The sequence below is a fragment of the Orbicella franksi genome, chromosome 12 (assembly GCF_964199315.1).
Source record: "Orbicella franksi chromosome 12, jaOrbFran1.1, whole genome shotgun sequence".
In the NCBI taxonomy this organism is placed as follows: Eukaryota; Metazoa; Cnidaria; class Anthozoa; order Scleractinia; family Merulinidae; genus Orbicella; species Orbicella franksi.
In genome coordinates this window covers 3,478,137-3,505,061 of record NC_138156.1, presented here as the reverse complement: position 1 = coordinate 3,505,061, position 26,925 = coordinate 3,478,137, and the positions used below count along the sequence as shown (strand labels likewise).

The 26,925-nt window shown below is 37.0% G+C and overlaps 1 protein-coding gene across 2 annotated transcripts; it reads left to right on the top strand.

Annotated features, from left to right (window-relative positions):
- Positions 1-16: 16 nt before the first annotated feature.
- On the top strand, positions 17-26,882 carry LOC145463352 (solute carrier family 12 member 9-like). 2 transcript variants are annotated; one of them, XM_081447102.1, is made up of 37 exons: positions 17-148; positions 1,185-1,274; positions 3,876-3,985; positions 4,561-4,678; positions 5,351-5,446; positions 5,922-5,981; positions 6,502-6,585; positions 7,025-7,089; positions 8,792-8,857; positions 9,104-9,160; positions 9,491-9,581; positions 11,515-11,616; positions 12,533-12,594; positions 12,828-12,906; positions 13,026-13,070; positions 13,187-13,272; positions 13,641-13,765; positions 14,069-14,100; positions 14,674-14,745; positions 15,045-15,133; positions 15,632-15,694; positions 15,814-15,882; positions 16,288-16,338; positions 16,641-16,766; positions 17,223-17,265; positions 17,982-18,071; positions 18,206-18,255; positions 18,896-18,943; positions 19,552-19,592; positions 20,116-20,162; positions 20,267-20,302; positions 20,669-20,794; positions 21,114-21,190; positions 21,780-21,836; positions 22,812-22,872; positions 23,551-23,634; positions 25,317-26,882. In XM_081447102.1, the coding sequence occupies exons 1-37, from the start codon at positions 25-27 to the stop codon at positions 25,376-25,378; spliced, it is 2,784 nt and encodes a 927-aa protein (XP_081303228.1). In that variant the 5' UTR covers positions 17-24; the 3' UTR covers positions 25,379-26,882. The 2 variants fall into 2 exon arrangements, with proteins under 2 accessions (XP_081303228.1, XP_081303229.1); XM_081447103.1 differs by lacking the exon at positions 1,185-1,274.
- Positions 26,883-26,925: the final 43 nt, after the last annotated feature.

Genomic DNA, 26,925 nt, shown 5'->3' with positions numbered 1-26,925 from the left:
GTCAAACCGAGGGTTAGCAACAAAATGGCTGTCTCTTTGCCTGGTAGCCCGTTTAGACCAGCAATGGGAAGGTATTCTTTATTACCTTCTGCGTCTAACTGGGCGAGTGTTTCAGAAGAAGCTGAGAACGTTACGTCGGTCGCGGAAGGTACTTCGTATTTTGTATTGTTTCATTGTATTATTATGTTCTGTCTTCTCGTGACCAATTTACACAGCTTATTTCCGTTTTCCTGTTCGAAAGCTCAACTGAGCTTAGGCTTACTCTTTCCCGAGAATATTCATTTGAGTACAGTAATAGCGCGACTAAATAGTTAAACTAATAGTTGTCTCACTAAAGAGTAAAGTTAAAGTTAAAGAGTAAAGGCTGAAAGGTTGGGTCCCATTGGCCTATGCACTCATCCAAGCTTAGGATACCTGCCAACTCTCGCCCTCTCACCTGAGGGTGGAAACCTCTCATGTTACACTTAGTCATGCCTACAAGTCCTGGGGAACCAAGGAAGAATTTCCTCTCTCACACTCATGCAAATGGTTACATATATAGCTGAGGCCCTATGTTAGGGGATTTTGGGATATGGGGTATAAATTTAGGCTAAAAAGATTAACGGACTACAGGATATTTGGGGACGAAAATAAATGGGATATGGGGCATTTAGGTCAGATAAAATGGGAAGTAGAGTAAGAAAATCGTTAGATTTTTGCAATTGGAATTAATGGGATACTGGACATTGAGCCATAAATTAACGGGATTTGGGGTATAATTCTGCTTAAAGGGGCTAGCATGGTATGGTTCAGTTCCCACTGTAATATTTCTTCTGACCTTTTTTCTGATAAATATATATTACCCCTGTTCTCATATACCACAACAGCCATCAACTATGATGATTACCTGTAGAAGGAGTTTCACATGCCTTAGATACCATATAATTATATTTCACGTATCTCTCCCTCTTTTAGATAATTAGATTCCTACTTCCCCCATGCTTCTTCTCAGCTGTCTCTCTACATACAGGGTCTTGATTTTGGTAATGCTTTGGAAGTACAGCTTGCAAGTTATTTTTCATGGATAGGGAAGTACAGATAGGGCATGTTTTTATAGCCTAAGGCACAAATGAAACTGTGAGTTGTACTCGGGTGTACAGAACTATCACCAGAAAAGTAATTTTTCTTATTGTGCAATAATTGAGGTAACTCTGTGATGTTAACCAATCCAATGACACATTTTGGTGAGGGTGAAGAGCAAAGGTCACCAACAAGTTTACCTGTTATAACTGAAGGTAATGTATTATTCTGTGATGGGAACACTATTAATACCTCTTTCCCCTTGGATAAAACAGTCATTGCTATGTACTTCAATATGTACATCATGGTAGGTAAAGCCAGCATTTGAGTCCACCTACAATGTGTACCTATCAGGCTGGTGGCTATTTAACATGTAATATTCTATTCATTTATCACAATTTAATGACAACTAACAATACAGAAATGACATTTAAGGATGTTCCATAAGAGTCAAAAACCCGATACTCAGACAGCCCACCTAAAAAATACATATAATTTATTACATATATATAACAATATGGGTTAAAACAAACAAGAATTTGAATTCAGAGTTTGGTAGCATAACAGGATTGTGCAATTTAGTCTGCTTTAGTATTTTCCTCCTGAGCCCCTCATACTAATTTACCAGCAGCCATTTGTTCACCTGATTAGCACCATGACTGCAAGAAAAAAGAGTCTTGCCAGGAACAGAATACAATTACCCTATTATGGAAGTCATTTAAAAAAGGCTTCCAAATGCAAGAGTTCTTTGTACATGTAAGTCCTAAATAAATATTTAAGAAGCACTGAACCATACAGTGAACATACAGTAGTTTAGGATATCCTGTGTCATGTCATGTGTTTACAGTATGACTTTGTTTGAGACTGGAAGGTCTACTGGAAAGTTTTTACCATGGAAATTGTACAACTTAGCAAATTCACACATCAATCAGAATAATTTGCAATCTTTTCCATGCAGCACTAATTAGAACTTCATTGTTCCCAAGTTTGACGTTCCCTTTGTATGGAATGAGTGACCTAATGATATTGCTTCCTGTATGAAACCTCAAATGACAAATGGCAAGACTTGAATTGCTTGAATGATGTTTCCTAAAGCTAATTCACAGTTCTCACACAATCAAATGAAGACGGTCCACAGTATGGGTCTCAGATCCCACTTTCCTGCCCATTTTTTCCTGTTAACCCCACCTTCCTGCCCTATTTTGCCAGGAAATCCCGATCCCACCCACTTTTCAAAGACATTTCTGTGTTAATTATTAATTTGTTAAATTAATAATTGATTTAATTGTTAACACAGAAACTTTTTAAAAATACATATCGCATAAAAGATCAAAAAAGAATTCAATGGGTACCGGATAAGCAAGCACAAACGATTATAATGTTTCTTTCTGCAAACAGTTTACTGTTTTGTTTTTGTTTTCTTTTGTCCATGTATCAGTGAAAGAAAATGATTGTTCATTTCCATATTCAAGAGAAAGCCCATAAACACACTTGGCAATTTCCATCAAAGCTTTCAGTGTCTTCACTTTCCTTGAAATCTGGCCTCAGAACGTTTCTTTTTGAAGGAAGGCATTCCTGCTCGCTCATCCTTTTCATAATATATGGTGACCCAATTTGTAATGTTACATACTTTGTTCAGTAAATCACTATTATCACCATTCAGTGTGGCTGTTCTGGCCGAAACAAGCCAGGCACTCTGGTAAAGGTTGAAAGACTAGAAAAACTGGAAAGGATTTGGGGGCCAAGATTACACATGCAAGCATCAAAAATGTTTGAAATGGGCAGATGTCATTGACGTCAGAGGTCAACACAAATGATTGAATAGGACTTAAAGACCTCATACAGTCTCATAATACTAACGTAGTCAAGCGATAATGGATAGGTACATTTGACAGAACCTGACAGGGTACACAGAGAAAAAACCTCTGGTACCCAGGGTAGACACAGCTATATGCACAAAAGGTTCATTTCTGCCAGCTTGTGGTTTTTGCGCTGGTCAATAACAATTTATGTGGTCACATAAGAATTGAAATCCTGAATCCCACTCTGTTCCCCTTGTGAATCCCGCATCCCAACCCCATAAAATCACGAAATCCCACTCCCGCTCATAATTGCAATTCCCACTTCCCGCCCCAGTTTTCAGCTCAAATCCCAAATATCACAGTGAAAAAAAGCCAAATCCTGCATCCTGCCAAACCTATGGGGGGGGGGGGGGGAGAGGACCCTCAATGAATACAGAAAAGGATTTACTTGTACCTCACCAAAACCAAATTTGAAAGTGATTGAAATGTTGCTCAGAAAATATCAAATTACTGTACATGTCCAAGCATGAAAGAGTGCAGCAGCCAGGGATCTCATTAAAGTTTACAGCAGAAGGGTAACTGGTTCTCACAGGCAGGTAAAACTTTTTGATCTGAACTTCTTTATAAGAAAATTTCCCTCGATTGTCAAACCAGGCAGGCAAAATCATCCTCACAGCAGGTCAGTTTGCCCCATACCGGGCCGTTAAAGGAACACCATGCAGCAGCTAGTTTACCTTTGCCTAACTAATAATCCTTGATGACCTTCCTTTGATAAAATGTTAGTACTCCTGTATAAAATACATTTTGTATTCCTTCAAGAAAGTGCTGGCCAATAAAGAGCCAAAAAGCTGGTCGATAATCAGCCTTTATGTAATTCTTTCAGACCATTGATGCATGTAAGTGACTTGCAAGCATACATTGTACGTATTGTAAGTGAGCTGAATAGTAATCATAACTCTTTTCAATTATTCAGTTACAAGTTCATGACTCTATGTTTTATCCCTTTATTTTTAGAACCAGACAATAGAAGAAAGTTGTCAACATTTTTTGGTGTTGTGGTGCCGGTCACTTTGTCCATGTTCTCAGTTATTCTGTTTTTACGCCTTGGATTTATAGTTGGACAGGTATGTACATCATATGAGTTAACTGAGCAAGGAGATCAATGGATATGCACTAAATAAATACATATTTATTGAATGAAACACAGGATGCAACAAATTTTTGGGCTTACCCTTTTGGGCAAGTGGAAATAAGATGACTTGTCACGAGCTAACAGAAATTTCATTATCTCCTACAGTACATTTGTAATTTTAATTTCCTCAGATATTTTCTCAAGAAACTTCACTGTGCAAGAGACAAACAGAATCAACTAGCCCAACTGGAAAATATACATAATGACCACAGGCTCTCAGATGCCACTTTCTTTGCTGGCTGATATAGAGCCAAATCTTCCAACAATCTTCAACAGTCGAAATTGCTTCCATCCAGGAATATTGAAATTGACAACTAATCAGCTTAAGTACTCATTGGTTCCTGAGAAAACTTCCCTTCTAGATACTAAAAATAATGTCTAGTAAAGAGTACATCTGAGGGTTTTTTGTTTTTTGTTTTTTTTGCAGGGGTGAGGTGGGAGGAAGAGGGGAGGAGGGTTAAAATGCTTATTATTGATTAATTTTCAATTGAAGGATTTATTCTTCAGGCTGGTTTAGTTCTATCAATTGGCATGTTTGTGGTGGCATACTTTGTGGTAGGAATAACAGTGCTATCCATCTCAGCTATTGCAACCAATGGTGCAGTCAAAGAGGGTGGAGCCTACTGTATCCTGCTTAATGTCAAATTTTTTGAACAACTGTATACTCATCTGGACAGGTGTATTATATAGACAGTGTCTAATGGGTTTGTTCTGTTATAGATACAGTAGGAGACAAGTGAGTGCATGTGAACCTGTATTTAAGATTTGTTCATCATTACTAAACTTGTATCTTAAGGACAGTATCAAGGTAGCTAGATGGATGAACATTTATTTGTTTGTCACATTCATGATAAAGTATGTTCATTGAGTTGTTGAGTGTGATACAAGTTGTACAGGAATATCAACTGCCATGCCTCCAGTCATTGTGTTCATAAGCAATTGATCTCCTGATCATGAATCACCTGATTAAGGCGTGTATGAAGCAGTTGAAACAACATAATTATTGACAACCTATTCTACATATATTGTATAGTTACAGAAAACATCCATAACTCCCCCATAGAAGGGATTTTTTTTCTTAGACCCACATCCCACCCCTCAGGAAATTTCATGTAATCTTGATACATTTCTTTCAATTTTTTTGGTCTTGACGACCCCCTGACCTCACCCCGAGGAAATCCTACCATAATTCCGTCTATAGGGACCAGAGAAGTATGGATATTTTCTGGAAATGCACATTTGCAATGCATCAAGTGTATGACATACTGGTAGCGTATTTTATGTTAACTGGCAACAGATATGATCAGTAGAACATTAGGTCCAGAGTTTGGTGGTTCTATTGGAGTTATTTTTTACTTCGCAAACATCTTTGCATCTGCTCTCTATCTCCTAGGTTAGTAAACACTTGTAATTAGTACTTAAATGCAGCAGATAATAAGGCTTCTCACAGGATGAACAAGCTCACACTGAGAGCAGCTTGTTATATTAAGCTAAAAACTACATGTAGGATACTCGGGTGTTCCATTTGGTTTGTTTCTTCAAGGGATCAAACTGCCATTAAGAGTACACCAAAAAAGTGCTTGAAAGTTTTTTTTTTAAAGTGAACTTCCCTCGAGTTTTGCAATCACAATGCAAGATGGTGTAACTCCTGTCAATTTGCCATGACAAAATTTCCTTTTGTCAGGGAGTGGGCACTGGCAGGAATGGCCATCAACATTACAACAATTCTTTAATCCTTCCTCAGTCAACTGGATCACCTTCAAGTGTACTAGAGATGACATTTCTTTCTTCCTCCCATGTATCTCAGGCTGTCTGAGATACATGTAGGGTTCAAGTCATGCACAGTCATTTATTGTGTGTCTTTGTAGGTTTTGTCGAAGCCTTGTTGAATAACTTTGGCCGTCATTCTTCATCCCACGCATTAAGTTGTAAGTGATACCATGATGTAATCGTAGTTCAACTCTACCTGTGGCAATAATTACATTTAGAAAATAGTCCAAAGAAAATTTGCATGCTTGTTGGTTTATCGTGTTTCTATAACTTGAAAAAAACGCAGAACCACATGTAGCACGAGCTGATGATGTAATGATGGCGTGAGCAAAGAGAATAATTTACATTTTGATGATCAAAGTAAGCAAGTTGTGAATTTCATTTTTTTTTGTCACGGAATTCACAAACACGCAACACTGCAATCCTAAAAGAAATGAATATATTTATATATAGAAACTTGCAATCCTGGCCAGCATTCATGCTAATGCTCATACTGCTCCATGCAGATTCTGGTGCACTTATAACCACTTGGGAAGGTGTTTCATTTGCATTTGAGTCAGCTATTAATTGGTAATAATAATAAATAGTTAGACTGTTTATTAAACTCAAACTGCATAATTTGATAATTAATCAGACATGTGCTTGCTTTGACTAATGAAAGTTTAACTCCTTGTGTAGTTTTGTATGAAGGCAGGTGGTATTCATTTGGATATGCTTCACTAGTCCTGTTTTTGTGTCTACTAGTGTGCCTGATTGGTGCAGGTATTGTAAACAGTTTACTACACAAATCTCGTCATTTAGTTTACTTTAATATTTATTTAATAAATGTTAAATTGATTAATTTAGGATTCATAAGGTTTTAAACATTTTTTCACGCCCAGTAATGTTCACTTGATGATTAAGTTTCATAAAAAGTTTGAGTATGACTAATGCTTATCAGTGCAAAAATTGCATGAAATGTTAGTTCTCTTTAGTCTCTAGTCTCCAGTTGATCACACTTGATGGCATCAAGTTTAAAATAAGATTTGTTTTGAAGAGACAAATGAGTAGACAGAGCTACAACATACCAGTATTGATAATAATTATCAGCACTGGACAAATAACATTTCATAGGACTTTATTGTTAATTTTACAATTTGTTCTATGCATCACTGTTGTAATGGTGTAATAATTCAAAGCTTTTTTTTCTTTTCTGTTTCAGGAATGTTCGCAAAGACCTCTTTTATAATTTTTCTAGCTGTTCTGGTTGCTGTTGCATCTTCATTTGTAAGTATATAGTACAATGTACTACAGAACTATTTTTACCATCCAAATAATGTTGAGCCACTTCAAGAGATATGCGCTGTAAGCTAGTGATGGCATAAAACAATTCAGGATCATAAGTTGGATTCTCAGGGAGACACATTTTGTTAGGGGCCTGCTAACATTAGCACTCTTGGGAGTGCCTAGGAACAAGAGTGGAAATGCTGCAAGAAGAATGAGGGGTAGTAAAGCTTAGATCCTGCTTGTTCTAATTCTTGGGTTTTTTAATTACCCATTTGCCAGTGAATAAGAATTTTTGATTGGCTGAGACCAGAGCCAAGACTTTGTGGATATGAGAAAACCTGCAAATCCTTTGACATTAGTATTTTAAATATTGATGCTGAGTCCCTCAATATCTCAAACCTCTCACAACTTAAAGTTTTTATTGTTTTTTTTTTTTTTGTTTTTTTTTTTTTGCTGTTCTTTATACATTAGATTTATCCTTGATGACTTGAACCTCATTAATTTGTCAAAGTCTAAATAAGACTTTTTAAGAGCCAAAACTCTCTAGAATTCCAGAATCCTTGGCAGACATAGAGTATATAGTGCTATAAATAGAAATGATTAGTCACTCATTGGAGTCATTATCTTATTAGGCTACTGCGGTAGTCCTCTCCTGTGTTGCTTAGTTTCATACAGTGTTCCCTACAGGTGTTACTTTTTGCTATGTTGGAAATTTTGATCCAGTTTTGCTCTTTGTACATATAAGAGCTGTTACTAAATAAACCTGATTGGAAAGCACACCATTTTATTTTCTTATATCTGGCCATTTGTTCCCACATCCTGATAAACTTGGAATAAACTCCTGATAACTATTTTAAAATGGTTTCACTGTTGACTCAGGAACTCTCAAAGAAATCAAGAAACTAAGTTTTTGAGGGTTCCTGAGTCAACAGTAAAACCATTTTACAATGACAACAGACTACCTGCAATAACGTTTTACTGCTTTTGAGCTTGCTTTCCCAAGAGTAGGGGATATATTGTAAGACATATAATTCTTAATATTGCATTTATTTAACTAGTTTAATTCCAGAGGGAACTCCCATATGAAAAGAATAGGGAATGGATGCTCATTGTACCTTTTACTTACTTACCTACAGTAGTCCTCCCTGTAGGTCCCCATAAAGTCCCTCCAATGTTCCCTGTCCTGGGCGGTCTTTGCAGCCTCACCCCAGGTGAGACTCGTTCTTTTCCTCAGTTCTTTTTCAACTGACCGTCACCACATCACCGCCTGTGTTTGCATGCATGTTCCTGTTGGTGTCCAGGGTGGGGTATTGTTAGAAAAGTGGTTTTGTTACCTCTTGGGGTGTTCAGCCTCGTACATGTACAGTGTAAGGTCCACATTGGGAGTTTTGGGGCACCCTTTAGGGTATTGAGCCGAAAAAAATATGGCAGGAGATATTTGACGATCAGCTTTATAAGTAGAGAGTACCATCAAGCAATCGTCTTAAATGCTGCTAAAAATCAGTTAATGTGTTGTTGTCAAACTAGTTCTTAGGGGTGAGAAAAAGTCAAGTCATGCCCACAAAACACGATCTTGGTAACTCTTAGGGGTTCTTTTCAAAATTTCACCTTTGTCCTTTTTTTATAGGAGTTACTCCCCACTGAGGTTTAATTATCATAAGATTATGATCTTACATTGTAACATTCTATACATTTGTGCTAGGTCAGTTTCCTGATCATGCATCATAAAGATCACATATCACCAGGAGCCGGAAATACTAAACATAAGGTACAGTACATTCCTTAGTGTGGCTTTATGCATTTCATGAACCAGCTTTTTTGCAGGGTAGTATAATTTTATGCATGCTTGGGTTCTTGTCTGCAAAATATCTACTGGCAGTCCAAATTGGTTTATTGGTTTCCCTGAAATGATGAGTGATTAGACATACAACAGAGTATGTATTCAGTCTGATGTTGATACCCATTATCTTGTTTGATATGGAATTATTTCCTGGTTGTTTTTTTTTACTGGCAGAATGATTCGTACAATTACACAGGCTGGAAACATAAAACATTTACCAGCAATCTGTGGGTAAGTTTTTTACTTTTTGCATATCCAAAGGTCAGCATTAAACCCCTGTAGTCCATTAAGTCAGTGTTTTCTCTCCAGTTTCAATGGAATGAAGTGACTCTGAGCATTTTTACTCCACCCTCTCCTGATAGGGATACTATTAATAATGTGTCCTGCCTGCTCATTTATAAACCTTGGTGGAGAGAGGGACTATGAGTGAAGAGCACAGCACCATGACCCCAGCCTTGACTCAAACCTTAAGACCACTTGATTAATAGTTCAACACTGTGATTTCCCATATTAGACCACCACTCCTCGCACTAATTAAATGGTTAATGGTTATTTCTGCAGCGTGACTTTAGTAAAGACTATACAACAGGTCATGAAGAAAATGCATTGACAGTGTTTGGAGTACTGTTTAATGGTGTCACTGGAATCATGGGTATGGATGGTGTTTACAAATTCACTACATGGATTTAGGCTCAGACGTTATAGAGAAATTTGATTGTTTATCATATGGCAAGTTAAATCTAAGCTTTCTGATTGGTTCTTTCTTGGACAGAATTTTGCCTTACAGACCATTTCCATAGCAACAGTTTAAGCTGTGAATTTTTTGTTTTTGACTGCCATGTAACTATAACTACTTACTAACTTATTTAAGGGCCCATGAACCGATCTTTTCGAGCCGTTGCTAGGGAAAATTTATTCTCATATAACCTCGTCATCTTTAGTCACTTCAGAGTTATTTCATGTGTTTTAACTTTTTCATGATCAGCAACACTAGTGATGACGTCATCAGGCCACGCCCAGGGTCATGTGACTAATACTGAAAAAACGCAAAGGCTCCCAGGAAAATTACTTTATCAGAATTTTTTTCATTGATTTAATATTTTAATTTAAATCCTCATTACGCTATGCATCGATTTTGTTTCATTTCTAAAAGGTCAGATTTTGAGAGAATTTCAAAATATTAAAAGTGCGTAATTTTCTGAAAAAAAGCATGATTTTGAAAAAGGAATGCATAGCTATGTTTCCAACGTTGGTTTTAATCGAAATCCGTCAAAAAAAGGCTGGATTTAAGGAAAAACCGCGTTTCCTTTAGCATTTAAAGAAACCAGAAGTGCTCCCGATATCCTATCAGTGCGTGCGCAATTTACACTTCCAGCTCACTTCGGTGAGATCAAACAAAGCCACACAGAGTTAGTTTTTCTCTTTTTATTGCTCTTGTTTTTCTGTCTTTCTCTTTTTTTTCTTTGCTTGTACTTTTTTTACTTTACATTTTGTGAAACACAAAGAAAAACGTCTAAAATGTGAGCGAATTTGGAAGTTATTGAGTTATTTTTATTTTCTGCGCTCAGGCTGATGTAGTAACCGGAAGTGAAATTTCACCTCCTTAGCAACGCGCACGAGCGCGCGCATAAATCGGTTAATGGGCCCTTAACCTGGCTTGCTTGAACCATACTGGGGAATATCGGCCTTGGGTCATTTTTGCACAGTCCTCACTGCACTTGGTCCATACTGTCACAACCTTGGGCCAATATTCTCCAATATGGCCCTTGTGCTTGGCTAGTTAAGAGGTAAATCTTCAAGCTTACATTATCTCTCAGTTACTATGCATGCTGTAACAGATGAATTTTTATGGCCATATTCTACTGTACAGTAAGTTGTACCTGAAGTGAAATGGTTTTCTGAACTTGCCAGATACACAGTACTGAGGAGTTAATAAAAATAAATATTTTACTAACCTCTTCTCAATGTGTACATACACTACATATCCTTGGTTTTTTTCCCTTCTATTTTTCCTTTCCCATATACTTTGTGTTTTGGCTGTAAATCAAAGTGAAAAAAAAAAATGTGTCTGTATCTTACAGTTTGGACCTCAAACTTGGTTAGTGAAAGGTATGGTTTGTATAAGTTGGGGTGGGGGGGAGGGGGGTGTACATGGTGGCCTCATAGTTAGTGGGCTCATCTCAAAATCAAGCAGTCCGGGTTCTAGCCCTGGCCGGGGACATTGCGTTGTACTCTTGGACAAGACACTGTACTCTCAGAGTGCCTCTCTCCACCTAGGTGTATAAATGGGTACCAGTGACCTTAATGCTTGGGGTAACCCTGGGATGGACTAGTGTCCCATCCAGGGGGGAGTAGAAATACTCCTACATGTAGTCACTTCATGCTACAGAAATCGGGATATTAGCTCCAGCTTGATACGCCACTTGGCTTGTAGACTTAATTCCATTACCTTTTTATGGTTTGTACAATTGAGTAAATGTGGAACTGTTCACTGTCATGCTAATTACATAGATGTAAATCAAAAGATTTCCTCATGCTTTCTGTCAAGTTAATGCAAGATACATGTTTCCTGTTTTCTTGATCAGCTGGTGCCAACATATCCGGAGACTTGAAAAGACCTGGTTATGCAATTCCATTTGGTACCTTAGGAGCAAGTGTTTTTACATTTATTGTGTACATTGTTTTAGGTAAGTCCATTTTTCTTGCCTGCGTGTTTAATTATGAAGAAATAATTATTATAATATGTACTAACTGAGATGTACAATCTGCATGTAATGACGGTACTGGTAATGTTTTTCAATTTTCTATGCCTTTGGTTACTTAATATGAAATTCGAGTAGAGTGCCATTTTGGCTAATAGTAATAATTTATTTAAATTGATTAATATATAGACTTAAGATAATAATTTAAAACACCAAGTTTCTACACCAATGCCAAGTGTGTGTTTTGAACTGTTATCGATGTACAGTAACTGCTATCACTGTGACACCAAAGTTCATATACCGCAATCATATTTTGCATTTACTCCTTCCAATTTAGCCATTGTCGCTCAAATAAGCTGGAGAACAAAAAATTATAGTTGAGCACTTTCTAGCAATTAGTAGGGTGAGGGCTAAATTCTGGCCAAGGTTGAGGAATAATTGTATATTTCTAGCTCAAGAATAACCAGTCAATATGAAATCATGCAATACATACAAAAGGCCTCTCTGAAAATATAATTTTTTTATGAATGTAAAGGTAATAAGCAATTAAAAAAAGAGTCTTTTGAGTGAAGATAAATGTATTGCTCACATTATTTACACTTCATAAGTTATATAGGAAATACAAAAGAAATGAATGTTTAATGAGTGTCTTTAAATTTGATAAAGACACAGCTAAATTTTGCAGCCAATTTTCTCCAGAAAAGTAATAATAAACCCAAGGATTATTCTACAAATGAGTAGGTCTAACACAAATGTGTGAATCTATTCAAAAAACTCGCAGCATGTGTTTTATCGGGTTTAAAACACTTAGCTACGCCTGTGTTTTGAATCGGATAAAACACTGCTGCTTGTTTTTAAAAACATTACTCAATCAATATTAAGAAGTTTTATTTTTCTGCAGTGATTTTTACCAGTGCTACTTGTACAAGACCTTTACTTAAAAACAACTACAACTATATTGAGGTAAATTGGTCTTCAGCGGAATCAGACCTACATTTCTCATTGAAGACGATTTTGTAGTTCATTTGATAGCCATTCACCATTGTCATGTTAATCATTGTGGTTGATGTTTTGTTTTCTCTTAAAAGAACGAGTTAAGCTATGTAATCGCAGACTTATATATTGTTAGATGGGTGGTTAAATTGAAGCTTATGTGCAGTTTATAACTTTCCCTCTTTCTTGTCTGCACATTGTAGGTGATAAACAAAGTACCCTGGTTAATTACTGTAGGGGCATTTGCTGCCACTCTTTCAGCAGCTCTCAGCTGTCTTATAGGTATGTTATTATTCCCAAGCAAACATTTGACCTACTATTGGCATTTCCATATGAATTTTTGAACTAATGTTATGCCTCTTAACTTAAGAGAATGACTGCATTAACCATTCTTTTGTCAGGTGCTTCACGAATTTTACAAGCTCTTGCTAAGGATGATCTTCTAGGTAAATCTTGCACATTAACTGTACTTGCACGTCAACTAAACAAATGCAGAGAAAGCTAAAAAAAAAACTAAACCTCATTCATGAGGTATTTTTGTATTACTTTTTTCACTCCAAAGGTGTCTTGCTGCGTCCATTTAGTAAAGTCACTCGGAGGAATGGAGAACCTGTGAGAGCTGTCCTTATCTCATGGTTCTTTGTACAGGTAAAACTTTTTTTCAGAATATTAGTGACTGTACAAAGCCATCCCTGCCACAAAGACTGGCATGTTTACAGCAAGAAGAGAGAGTTTTTTTTTTCTGGCGAATTGTTTTTATACATTCTAAGCCTCAGTGTTCCTAACGAGCTGATCAGGGTCACTTATGGTGAACATTCCCCGTTATACCTCTACCAACGTAATATTTTCTATATAATGCTTTTTTCTTTTTTCAGGAGTGCTAGTGATCTGAGATTTTGGTACACTTAATTTTAAGAACAATTAAACTTTAAAAGTGATTATGTCCCTGAGTTCTTTGACTCCTATTATTTTGTGTTAATGCAAGCATCTCGCATTCTTCCTTTTTCGTAACATAGATTGTCCTCTTAATTGGAAACTTGAATAAAGTAGCTGTGCTGGTCAGTATGTTCTTTCTGCTGTCGTATGGAGTTACCAACATGGCCTGTTTTGCACTCAAAGTCGCATCTGCACCAAACTTTAGGTAAATTGTTACTGTAACTGCATCTAATGTTTTATTGCAGTGCAGGTTCGCAACTCCTAGATGCCAAATATAATCATGTTTGCATAACTAGCATTATTTATGTTGCCTGCGATGTTGTTATTTCCGCTGAATATAAGGCTGGGAACTTTTCACTTCTTTATTTCTTTGTTTGTTATGGAAAGGAAAGGAGTAATTTTATGGGCACCATAACGAAATAAAATACGATACGTTTGCTCTTCTGAGATTGGAGAACGTGTGTCTATGAGTATTTTCTGTTAAAAATTATTTCTTTATTTTTCATAGACCAACATTTCAGTATTTCTCGTGGCAAACAGGTCAGTGGATTTCTTATAACCGTTGTCCCCACTCTCTGTTCTATACGCACAAGCTCATGTTCTGTATTGACAGTAATACAAGTAGAGAACGTGCATTTTGCCATGTTTTCATGGAGTTCTGAAATGAGCCAAAGTTGTCCGAGTGGTTCTATACTGACGTTAGGGTTTGCAATACGCTTTGAGTTATGTCCCAGAGATAACCAAACGATTTTGCCTTCCAATCCTTTGTATTCAAGCGGTTCCTTGGTGCCTTCAAGGTGTTTCGTAATTAAAAGTACTTTTTGAGTCACATCACAGGGGTAACCAAAAGATTCCTTGTACTTATTTGCATCTTAAATATAAAATGTTTCGCTATGCAGCGCACTGAACATTTTTAACATTTCCTTTTTGTTCTGGACAAATTGGTGCAAAAAAGTTATACAAATTGTTATAGAGTACCTAAGTTGTACAAACTGTATTAGACAACCTACATGGAAAATCGTTTCCCAGTAATGGAAAAAAAAACTGTCTTTGGTATTAAAACAACACTTTGAAAGATGTTTTCACTGGTTATTGTATTTTTGTTTATTTCAGCTCTTCTTGGCACTGTGCTATGTTTTCTTATCATGTTTATGATCAATTACAAATATGCTGCTCTTGCCGTGGGTAGGTTATCACTGAGAAAAATAATTTACATCCTTTTATGAAATACCAGTTATGATAACAAACAAGACGTGAGGTATTATCTCATAAGAACATAGGGATGTTTACTTTTTCTACAGTGGTGTATTTTTATTGAAGCCCAAAGTGGTTGGTTTCTTTATGACTGAATATAATTTGATACAAGAAAGCATGCATACTTTTTGCGATTATTTTTCTTGACCAAAGTATTTTCAGGAAACGTGACCGGAAGCATCGGCAAGGTTACAGTTACCGTTTACTTAATCTCTGTTTGTCTTTTGTAGCTTTGATGATCATTTTGTTTGTGGTGATCTCTCTTCGCGCGCCACCCACCCCATGGGGGGATGTGTCACAAGCTTTGATATACCATCAGGTAGGCAACGGTAAACTTTCGGTAGTTCAAAACGAGGAGGAAAAGGTTAGGAATTTTGTTAAAAAAGTGGATAGGTGTTCTTGTTTTTTCACTTATTGCTAATGAATCGTTGCATAACATATATTTTCAAGTAGCTCTGATTCAGTGTTTTTTTTTTTCCGGTGGATAGTGCAGTACAGAACAACAAACCTTCAGACAAAAGCCAAGGTTGCAGAGACAGCCATTTTTTACCATCAAAGACTTTTGTGTCCCGAACATCTTATTATAGATATCTTACAAATTATGTTCTGCTAACAAGTACACTACATCTTTTTTTTATTCCATAGTTTTTGTTAGGGCATTGCAGTACAGCTTTAACCAACCTTAATGTTGGTGGCAGAGTAAACAGTGATCAGTCTCAGAGTACCTAGGGAGCAGCAAAGCAGCGAGTAGCATTCGAGGCTGCTTGCAGTCTAGTGAAATTTAAGTGTTCAAGTTTCGTGTTTTTAATGTCTACAGGTGAGAAAGTACCTTCTTCGTTTGGACCTACGGAAAGATCATGTAAAATTTTGGAGACCGCAGGTTAGGAAGTAATATGTCAAGCATTAGTGATCATTTTTCATCATGTCTCTGAACACAGTGAACAGAATTGGCAGACATGAATTTATAGCATTCTAACTTATCACTTCTCTCTTTGCCAGGTATTGCTACTAGTGTCAAACCCTCGTTCAAGCTACCCACTGATCGACTTTGTCAATGACATCAAGAAGGTAAGACAACTACTGACTGATTTGATGTGTCACATTGCTACAGCCTGTTGTGCTGCGCAACCTGATGCGAAATCCTGCACCGTGAATGCAATACAATGCAAGAGAATTTAATGTAGTGCAATACCGGACCATTCAATACTATCCAACGTAATGTTGACTCCATAGAGGCCAGTTTCGATATATTAAAGCTTCTGCTTGACTCCAAGACTTAAAAAAATGAAATGAAAGGAATCACATGTATCGAAGTCGAGGAATAGCCAAGTCAGAGTTTAAATTTATCAAAATTGGCCTACTCTGTCGTCTTAACGACCTTGAAACATACGAAAAGTTCATAAAATGAAGATGTCTGCCCAGGCTGGCCATTTGACTTTTATTTCAAGGCAGCTTTGTCAAATCATTTCCTAGGGTGGTCTTTATATCCTTGGTCACGTGCAAGTAGATGAATTTGATGCCCAGGTAAGGACATTTTTTTACTTTTAGTAATTAGTTTTTATATATATACTGTGAGGGTGGATGTAGAAATTTACAACCAACTATCGTGTTCGGATGTATCATACATTCAAGTATTATTAGATAATCCAAAAAAATTGAGCATTTAAAAGAATGGGTTAGATCAAAAAGCTCTGTTTTATTATCAACTGTCTGATTGACTGATTCATTCGTTCGTTCGTTCGTTCGTTCATTCATCCATTACATCCTTGCTTGCTTGCTTGACTGATTGACTGATTGACTAATTGATGGATTAATGGTATTTACAGTCTACGAGGAGACAAAGGTGTAACGTAACAACTTGGTTGAATTTTGTTGACTGCACGGAGATAAAAGCGTTTGTGGAGCTGACTGTTTCAAGTGCTATACGAGCCGGCGCTCAAAACTTACTGATGGTAGGAAATTTGATGTTCTTCGATATTAAATTACAGATAAAAACCTCCAGATACTGAACCAAGTTACAAGTCGAGGAGGGTATTTTCACTTCTTGGATTAAATTAAATATATATTTTACCCCAATCATTTATTGTTATAAGTAGTTAATGTTGATTAAGTGATAATGTAAAAATCTTTAAAACGAAAAAGAAAGTCTCAGCGACTTTACAAACTTAGTTTCACATGCAAAGGGTGGAGATATTTGCCTTTGTGGGCTGGAGTTAGATTCGAGAAATTGTTTCATACGAAGTTGCTAGGCAATGTGAGATATTGTTACTGGGCCACGTTCACGTGACAATTGAATAATTTTTGATCTGTCAAGAAGAGTCAACAACTCTGATATTACTTTTACGATATCAAGAATCTCCATAAAATATTTCTGCTTCAACCTTAACCACTTTCCTGTTTGTTTGTAGGCTTCTGGACTTGGAGGAATGAAACCAAACACTCTTGTTCTAGGTAAAATTGATGTTCTGAACGATCATGTGGCGAAACCATTTATTATACTCTCAAAACGGAGGCAGCATAAGGGCAAATTGTGAATAGAAGAAAATAGCGTAGGCGGGAAAGTGCAAACTAATATATAAAATTTAAAATTTAAAATATAAAATATAAAATATAATAGTTCATAATATAATTTGGGAAGTTGAATATATAAAATACTCTTTATACAATGTAGAGGAAAACGACCCAGTTTCGATCACGTTCTACGTTGATGTGAGTTTTTTTTTTGTCTAATTGCTTGCGCAATCTAGCTCCTCGTTCTTCCAAATCACTTTTGAAGCTATTTTTGAACCGTAGATTGCATTTACCCTTGGCATTAGGAATTGTTTCAACTGACCGTCTCTTAATAAACAATATCATTGCCATATCACGGTCAAGCTAGCAGGTGACAAGACATGAGAAAGTTATCAGATACAAGGACGAGCATTGTGTTTGATCGGTTTTGAGAAAACCAGGTTTGGGAAAACACGTTTGCTCTCACCTTGTTAGCTTTCTGAATTATTGACAATTATTATTCATAACTGGTGATTAATTGCCATAGATTATTGATACCCTTTGAATGAGACAGAAATGACACAAACACGAAAAGTTGGTACTTCAAGCTTCTGAGTCAGTTGTTAAGTTGAATCATCTATTAATGAAGGTAATTTTTCTTCTTTTTCTGCGCACAGGGTTTTTTGATCACGAGCTGCCTGTTGAGTGTTTTTCTCGTGGAATATATCGAAAACATAGATTTCCGTGGATGAGAGGACAGAGGAAAGGTAGGAAATAATTGGGCTGTCGTGTACTTTGTTGACTAACTTATTGCGCGCGACGTCTGTCACGTTTTCCGTAATTATTTTGAGATAGAGGAATTTAGATTCTAGACTTATATTTTTTGCTGTTTGCATTATAGATGAAATCTACCGGAGTGTGCAGTTACAGCTTCCACCACTCAGGACACATGTAAGACATGCACAATAATTGGCTGCTCAAAGAACTGTTTTTGTTCTTTTTAATGCCCGAATTTATACCAGAGACGAATTATCCGATGCCGAATTTATTGCGAGAGACGATTTATCCATCTGCCGAGGCGATTTATCCGTCTGAGACGAATAAATCGTCGAGATATAAATTAAGTTTTTAGACGAATTATGGCAAAATTCGTCTTCAAGTCGGCAAGTCTTGAAGACAAATCAGCCAAAGACGAATTTGACTACGTAATTCATCTAAACACTGGATTTATACCTTATATAACCATTTATCCGTGTCAGATGCCTAATTCATCTCCGAAAGGTAATTTCTCCCTAGTATTTAAATTCAGCCAATGAACGTTCTAATTCTAATTTGGTGTATAATAACATAATTTTTCTTGGAAGCTTAGCGGAGGGATAACCCTCAACTAATATTGGACGCCAAGCGAAACATAATATGCCATACAAAATAGTGTCGTTGGGGACTTGCTAGTCAAGGTAGGGTCTGAGGTACCAGATTTGTTAGCATGTAGCTTCTTTACCCTCGAATTTCATTAGCGCTGGGGAGATGCAAACGCCTTCAAGCTTTTCTGTGTACGAGTTTCTTTTCTCATTAAACCTCTCTTCCTCAGCCTGGACATCAGACAATGACTTTAAAGGATTATGTAGGAATTATCAAGGTAAGGTTCTGCTCTGCCGTGTGTCAGGTAGCTCTTTACATGCTGGAGGAGATTATATCGTGCTTCATCATGGCTCACACAGCAGTAAACCTCAGGGGACAAAATATCAAAATTCTCTGGTGATATATGTCCAATTGGATATCTATTACCATGGAATTCATATACTTGAGCCGAGTGTTACGTCCACTGAACATGAAGGGCCAACCCACACACGACCGCTCTCATGTGGCTTTGATAGCTCAGTTGGGAGAGCATTGCACCGGTAACGCAAAGGTCGTGGGTTCGAATCCCGTTCAAAGCCTGAAATTTTTTCCAGGTCTTTTTTTCCAGTAGTGTTATGGCTGCATTCGCATCGATCATCATGTCTATAAAAATTCTCGCTGTTGATAGTAATAAATGGACCTGGACATACACTTGCTTTTGATGTGACTTACGTTTGTGACTTTTCATGAAACGAACGCAACATATGCTGGACAAACGATAAGATGTCTCTTTGATTTCATAGCACTAATATGCCTTTATGCAAACAACAAACAACGAACTTTCTTTACTCATACATTTAAAAAAAAAACTGACGCCATTATTTTTTCGTCTTCTCTTATCCACAGGATGCTGTTTTATTGGGGAAGAATGTCTGCATAGCCAGAAAGTAGGTCACATTGTTTCTGAATATGTCCATTTTATAACCAACAGTCGACGACAGAGGCACAAAGACACGTCCAAGAAAATTTCTGCAAGATCACAACAAGATCAGACTTCTAATTTGACATCATTTTCCCAGGCTACTACTTGTTAAATACATCTAGAGATGATTGCTTAATTCGTTAGAGTCATCCCCGCCCAGGCTTTCTAAACTGTTTTACAGCTGCGAAGACGGAGTAGAAGCAAATGAACCGCAACATTGGTTTGGGGTAGCGGGGAAGTATTTGTCAAATGTATCCGAATGGCTGTTTAAGAAAACATGAAGAATTCACACTTGTGCCGCTGTTAGTAGCTTTTTAAAGTTAAATTAAAAATCATTTTCGAGTTTCGTAGATGTCGTTGCAGATGAAATTGGAAGTTTGATCTTGTTGTTATCATGCAGAAATTTTTTTTTTTTCGCGTAAGAGTAAATGTGTTCAAATATTGAAATTGCAAATAGCAGACTGGTATTGTCATGTTTGATTCTACAGCTTCGCACAGTTGGACAAAAATACACTTAACAAAGAAGGATATATCGGTAAATTTCTTTTTGCTTTTTTGAAGTACTTCTTATTTTTGTTCTCGTCGCAAAAAGGGTAGTATCCCGTTTTAATGTGCTTTTTTGTGTGCTTCTATTTTAAGATGTTTGGCCGATGAATACCACTGTAGTGGGTGAAGGTGAGAGACACTTGTGCATATAGATTTTTTTCTTTGGGGAAGGGGTGGCTGTGACACAGGCTAGTTCTGCATAGAGCCATGTTTTACAAGGCTGAAGGACTAAAGAGTTAAATCTTTCTAGTCAGATTGATTGAGCCATAGAAGCTCAATTCTGGAGGTTTTTGGTTCAAATCCCACTGAGTTCTAGCACCTTCCCAATTTTTGTGTACTTTTCATTTCTTATGAAAACTACCGCTCAACAGCAGTTTATATTCGAAACTAACACTCGTTCATTATGACATTGCATTACCTAAGTAAAACAGTCATGCACGTTGCTTTAATGTGTAGACATACAACTCAGTAATTGTATTGTTTTTTTTCTTACAGGATTGGTTCTGGGTCCTTATGACTACACGTTCTTACTCATTCTTCAGTTGAGTTGTGTTCTACACATGGTGCCATTCTGGGAAACTAGATCCAAGCTTCGAGTCATGCAGATAGTCGAGACTGATGGTATGAATTACAAAGTCCTGGAAACTAGAACGGTTTGCTTTCTGATGCCATCTTCTTCTTCTTCTTGGTTCCTAGCTCTCCTCCGGGAGAATAGGGCCGTCAGATGCCATATCTGTGAATTACAGACAACATTTTCACTGTTTCATTTTCGAAAGCTAATGGGTAGATTCTGATATAGCAAAATTTTTAACTTAGCTCCGTGGCTCTGAATAAAGCAACTGTAGATAGCTTGTGACGTCGCTCCTGTCGCTTTGTACTTGCTTTTTGCATGACATGATGAAGAAATAATCGCCAGATTGTTTGATCTTGTTTACTGCAGGTGAGGATCACCATAATACGCAACATGAAACCCTCACGCGTCTACTCAAAGAACTTCGCATTCCTGCTGAAGTCAGGGTACAAAGCTCTTTTACTTTTACTGTCCATCCTTAGAGCGGTCACGGTTTTCAACTGAGCGTTGTAAAACCAAAACCAAAGTAATCACTCCAGTCAATCACAAAGGGCGCAGACAATACAGTGAACCAATCAAAACTCGAAGTGGTTACATGTAGCTGACGCGAAGCGCGGGAAAACGAGTGCGAACGAGTCACGATTGGTTTTGGTTTGACTTCCGATTGGATGAAAAAGTGGCGCGAGATTTTTTAGCCAATCGTGTATCGTAGTGGATGCAAAACCAATTAGTTTTCTCGACACTCGAATGAAAACCGCTCTACCACGCAAACATCATCAGTGTTATTAAAAAAAAAAAGGGTTAAAGGAGCACATCGCATTTGAAATTCGAGTTCCTAGCTTATCAAAAGCTTTTTTCGTGATCCCATCTTTCCGAGTCTTAATGATCTTTAATTTGTTTAGTTTCCTTTTACTCTATCGTCGTATGTTTCTGCCTTACTATGTTATTGTTAAAGATTTTCTTTGATGTGAAATTACTTTTGTTCATCATGAAAAGGTCCAATGGGTAATTTTTTTAAAAATGTATTAATTTTAGATGATTCACATGACACGTGAAGGCCTGTTTCTGACAAGGAACGCCGATGGACTGGCGGTAAGCTTGGGGGTTAGGACATAATACTAATAACACTAATAATAATAATAATAATAATAATAATAATAATAATAATAATAATAATAATAATAATAATTTATTGATTGATTGATTGATATATTTATATTGTGCAGATATCAATATAACATTTTCAGCTGCGGATTACAATGTTTAAGAAAATATAACTACTTATAAACCCTGAATATTATTTAAAAACGCCTTCTGAAACAGTTGTATTTTAAGACACTTCTTTAACCTATTTACAGAAAAAATATTTCTAAAACAAAAGGGGAAGACTACTTCATTATTTGGGGACAGCCATATTAAAAGTTCGGTCACCCGGTGTAGTAAAAGACTTACACAAGTATCATGTGCTTGCACAAGTAAGCATGCACAAGTATTATGTGGTACAGCGTCGGAGTTGGAGTTGTCTATTTTGATTTTGTTTTAATAAATTGTAACTCATATCAGTAAATTCTTTAAGTGAGTCTTCCAGCTTACAGTCTGCATAGTTCAAAAATCAAACTATGCCACATTATTCATTATGCCAAGCGGTATTGTCTCACTCTTTTTCACTGGCTCGTAAACTGCTTATATATAAGCAAGATAGATGAAACCATCGAAGGATAGTTCCAGTAATACCAAAAGCTTTCTCCAGTCGTGACAGTAGCAGACTATGATTCAGATTGTTGAATGCTGCCCACAAGTCTAACAGCAAAAAAGAAAAAAAAACGTTCTCACCGCTGTCCAGTGATAGCATGATGTCGTTGGTGACAGAAATCAAACCAGTCTCAGTGCTGTGAAATGCCTTATATGCCGACTGCCAAATAAATAAAAGTTAAAGTTAATATTAAAGATTAGCTTGGTGAACTCTCAAATCACTGGCCTGCGATGTGGCTTGGTATAACGCCTTAAAGGATATGTGTGTTGTTCAATTTTGTACTAAAAGTTTCCTTGTTATTTTCTCTCACACAGCCGGCTACTAACTGGTATCGAACAGTGAATCAGCTGATTAGAACTCACTCTGCAGAAGCATGTGAGTAAGGTGTATTATTTTAGTGCTAGAATTTCCTTGTGCGTCATTGATTAAAAGTGGTCATGTGGTAGGCTTCTACTGGAACACCGTCACGTGTTAATCTTCAGTGCTAGTAGAGAAACATGTGTGCATCATTTAGTGCTCACGTGCCTTGAACCAAAAAACTGAACGCAGCAAATAAATAGTTGTTATCGTAGTTATCAGCGGTTTGACTTACAAACGAAGCGAAAGGGTCATTTCTACTTTGTATTGAACCTTTCGCCTTTTAAAACAAAGGAATATTTGACCGCAGACTCAAAACAAAACTTTCAGTATGAAGACATCGATGTTACAGTGTAATAAAAAATGTATCATCAAGATATGATATTTCATATAGTCACTTACAAAACTTTTCAGTACCTATTAACTGTTTTGAGTACGTTTGATAGTAATGGCATGTATGCATATGGCGTATTACTTTCCGTCTCTAGTACTTTTCAATTTTGGACGTATAGTAGTGAGTTTTTCAAGAAAAAAATTGTTGTTGTGAAGGTGTCGGTACACCCTGCAAGCAGAGCCTCTTTTATCTTTTTTTTTTCTTTTCTCGGTACTAAGCATATGTACCGTAAGAAAAGGCTCTGCTTGCAGGGTGGTGTCGGTAGATCACGGTGATGACTTGATTTTATTTTTTCTTTTTAGTTGTAGTATTTACCGGCCTTCCCCATCCTCCACACGAAGAAAACATGGCTCAGCAATTTATCCAAGATATCACTGTTCTTTCAGGTAATAACAGCTTATCGGCCATTGATGTAGCTTCTGTCCGTAATAGCGGAATGTCCGTAGGTAGATGCAGGGTGTCCTCAAGGCCAAGGGGGAGTTGATTGTACTTAGTTTACTTGTTTGTATAACAGTGCAATTCTTTACCATCTTTCTGTATCCTGGTTTTTCCAAGTTCTTTGCCAAACCAAAGCAAAAGGGAAGTTTGAAGTAGATGAAGTTTATCAACACTTCTGCGATTACCTACAGTAGCTTCGCCCCCAAGACCGGCATTTCGTAACTTACTGTAAAATCAGTCCGCACTGCGTACTTGTGAGTCCACGTTATGACCTTTTTGCCTAGTTCAATTAATTTTGGTGATGTATCCGAGACGGCGAAATATACAGGCCTAGGAACTAAGTAACGTTTGGTGCGTGCAATTCATATTTAACAATTAGATTATGAGCTCGAGATTCCTATGAGATGATAGTTGATTCGGCCGACTGAAATTAACGGAAATAATGGCTTCCAATTATTTTTCCACGTACATTAAACATTACACTTTAACAAATCGCACAGACTGAATTTTCTTTGGAAATTTGCAATTGTTTACGCGCGCGAACCTATTTTGGCAATGATTTCACGTTTTTAAAGTCAACAATACCGTTAATGTCCTTCCTTTAGTCTTCTCAGAAATTTAATTGGCCATTTGCATCTAAATGTTCATTAAAAACTTGCCATTTCGTAGACGATCGACAGCCACCGCACTCTAATTAACAATTAGATTATGAGCTCGAGATTTCTATCGCGTGATAGTTGACGAGGGCGCAGCCCGAGTCAACTATCACGCATAGTAATGGAGAGCGAATAATCTCATTGTTTTAGTATAAATCTACTAGTAATTCAAAACTTTATCTAAATCCTCTTCAAAGACACTTCGAAAACACAAAGAAGCGACCCCCAGTGTACGCTGCTACGCTACTCACTATTTACAACAATAGAAAGTGAGTAGCGTAGCCATTCAGAGAACGGCCTTCGTGATAGAACGCTAGTAGATTTATACTAATTGAACAATAGTGTGTTTCTGTCGTGGAACTATCGGCTGATAGCTGCCCCGAGGAAGTTTGATGTTCTTAAAGCAAATATTTGCCCGAGAGGCGAAGCGTCGAGGGCAAATATCCTAGTTTTAAGAACATCAAATTTCCAAGGGGCAACTATCAGACCGATAGTTCCGAGACATAAACACTCTATTTTCTTTATTGTTCACCGCAAAATTTTCTTCCGCGCGCCAGTTCAAAAATCATATTGAATTTTTCAACTTTTTTAGATGAAAGCCGTGAAAGCCAAATGGAAAATTTGAAAAAAACAAACAAAAACTCTTTGAATACAATTTCAATTGCCTACTTTCTATAAGCCCGCTTGTTTACAGAAATATTTTCATGGACGAGTACTATCCATCCGGGTATTTTCCGCGGACGGGCACTATGGGCTGATAGTGTCTCTCCGCGGATGAACACTATCGCGTCACGTGATCAATTCCAACCAATAAGAATCGGAGAAAATTTAGTGGTGAACTATAATGGCTGATAGTGTACGAGTGGCTCAGCCAATCATGCAAATTGCAGCATTTGCCGCATTAGTTATACTAGTAGAATTGTACTAATTATGACTAGTGGCTGTCCGACTAATTTAACTTTCTATTTCTACAGACAATCTTCCTCCATTGATGATGGTTTACGGAAAATCCACAGTTGTATCAACGTCTCTATGAAGAGCGGATCAGTTGATTATTTATAGGCAATAGCTTGTATTTAGAGAGATTTATTTAGACTGGCCACTAAGCACGCTTTCAGGAACTAAAAACATGTTTCTCCATAGTATGAAAAACAGACAGTTTGATTTTGTTTTGCGTGCTCAGTAGGAACAACTCTACTATGAATATGATGTAGGGGAACAGGAACATTCTACTGGGATATTTTTTAACCGGACATTGCGATATTCAAAATTTTTAACGGGAAGCTAGAAATAATGTAACAGGCCGAGGGCGTTGCAAAAAAGCCCACTCCATTTATATCATAATATAAGGAAACTAAAGCCTTCTCTGGTGTAACTTGATCTCCTTTGATTTCATAAAACACCCCGGTTATTTGAGAACACTTTGGCAATAAAGAAAACACCCCTGTATGTTTCTATCGTGTTTAAAATGATACCCGTCATGTTTAAATTTAGGTTTTTGGATTTTTTCATTTCTTAACGTATTTCATAACCACTTTTAACACTTGAAAAATCTGACAATTAGCACTAAATAGTCAAAACTAGACACATGAAAATTGAAATAGTTTCTGATGGTTTCTAAGTGTGAAGCAACTACTTTGAGGGTTAAGAAAAAAACAATTTGTATCAAAAAATTTCCAGATAGAGTCTACATAAAATAAAGTTATACTTATTATCAAGATGAGTCTGCTTGAAGCAAGAACAGTATATAAAACAAAGACCATTTACAACGTAGAAGTGTATGGTAAAAAGTGCAATTATTGTACATTTATAACTGATGGAACATTATATTATATAGGTTTTATGTCGTAGCAGAAACGGATGCGTTTTTACACGTAAAATAGTTTTATAATGTTTGTAGTAAATTAAATAATTGACCTACTGAATAAAAACATGTTTGCACATAACATGTATATAACTATGAGTTGCCTGTCTTTACATAAAACGTCTTTGTAAAGTGAGGATGGAATAACAGTGGAACCCTCTTATTGGCCGTTTTCACACTAGAGACGGATTATCCGTCCATTTATATCCGTCCGATTATCCGTCTATATAGACGGATAATCGGACGGATAAGAATAGACGGATTATTCGTCTAAAATGAGCACCGTTCCGTTTTCACACTAAGACGAATTATCCGTAATGGACGGATAACCCGTCGTAGACGGATTATCCGTCTCTAGTGTGAAAACGGCCAATTAGAACACTGATCGTTGATCACATTAACGTGGTAGTCGAGTCAGTGTGTTAGGTTAAAATTAACTTTGTAAATTTGTACGGAAAGTAAGGATTTAAAAAGGACTCCAGCTATCGTAGAAGACGCGATGCTTTTTCAGTTAACACGTCCTTGGATTCTGCATGGAGCGGCCCTGGTGCGATCCCCTGACGTGTTGAGCAAGACACTAATGCCTTTGAATTCTCCAGTTAGAAGTATTAGATAATCCTACCTCACATTAACCCGGTGGTACGATGATGAACAAGTCAGTGAGCGTAACGAGTTTATAAACTGGGATGAGGGTGGTCTGAATTGCAGGGTATCTCTTG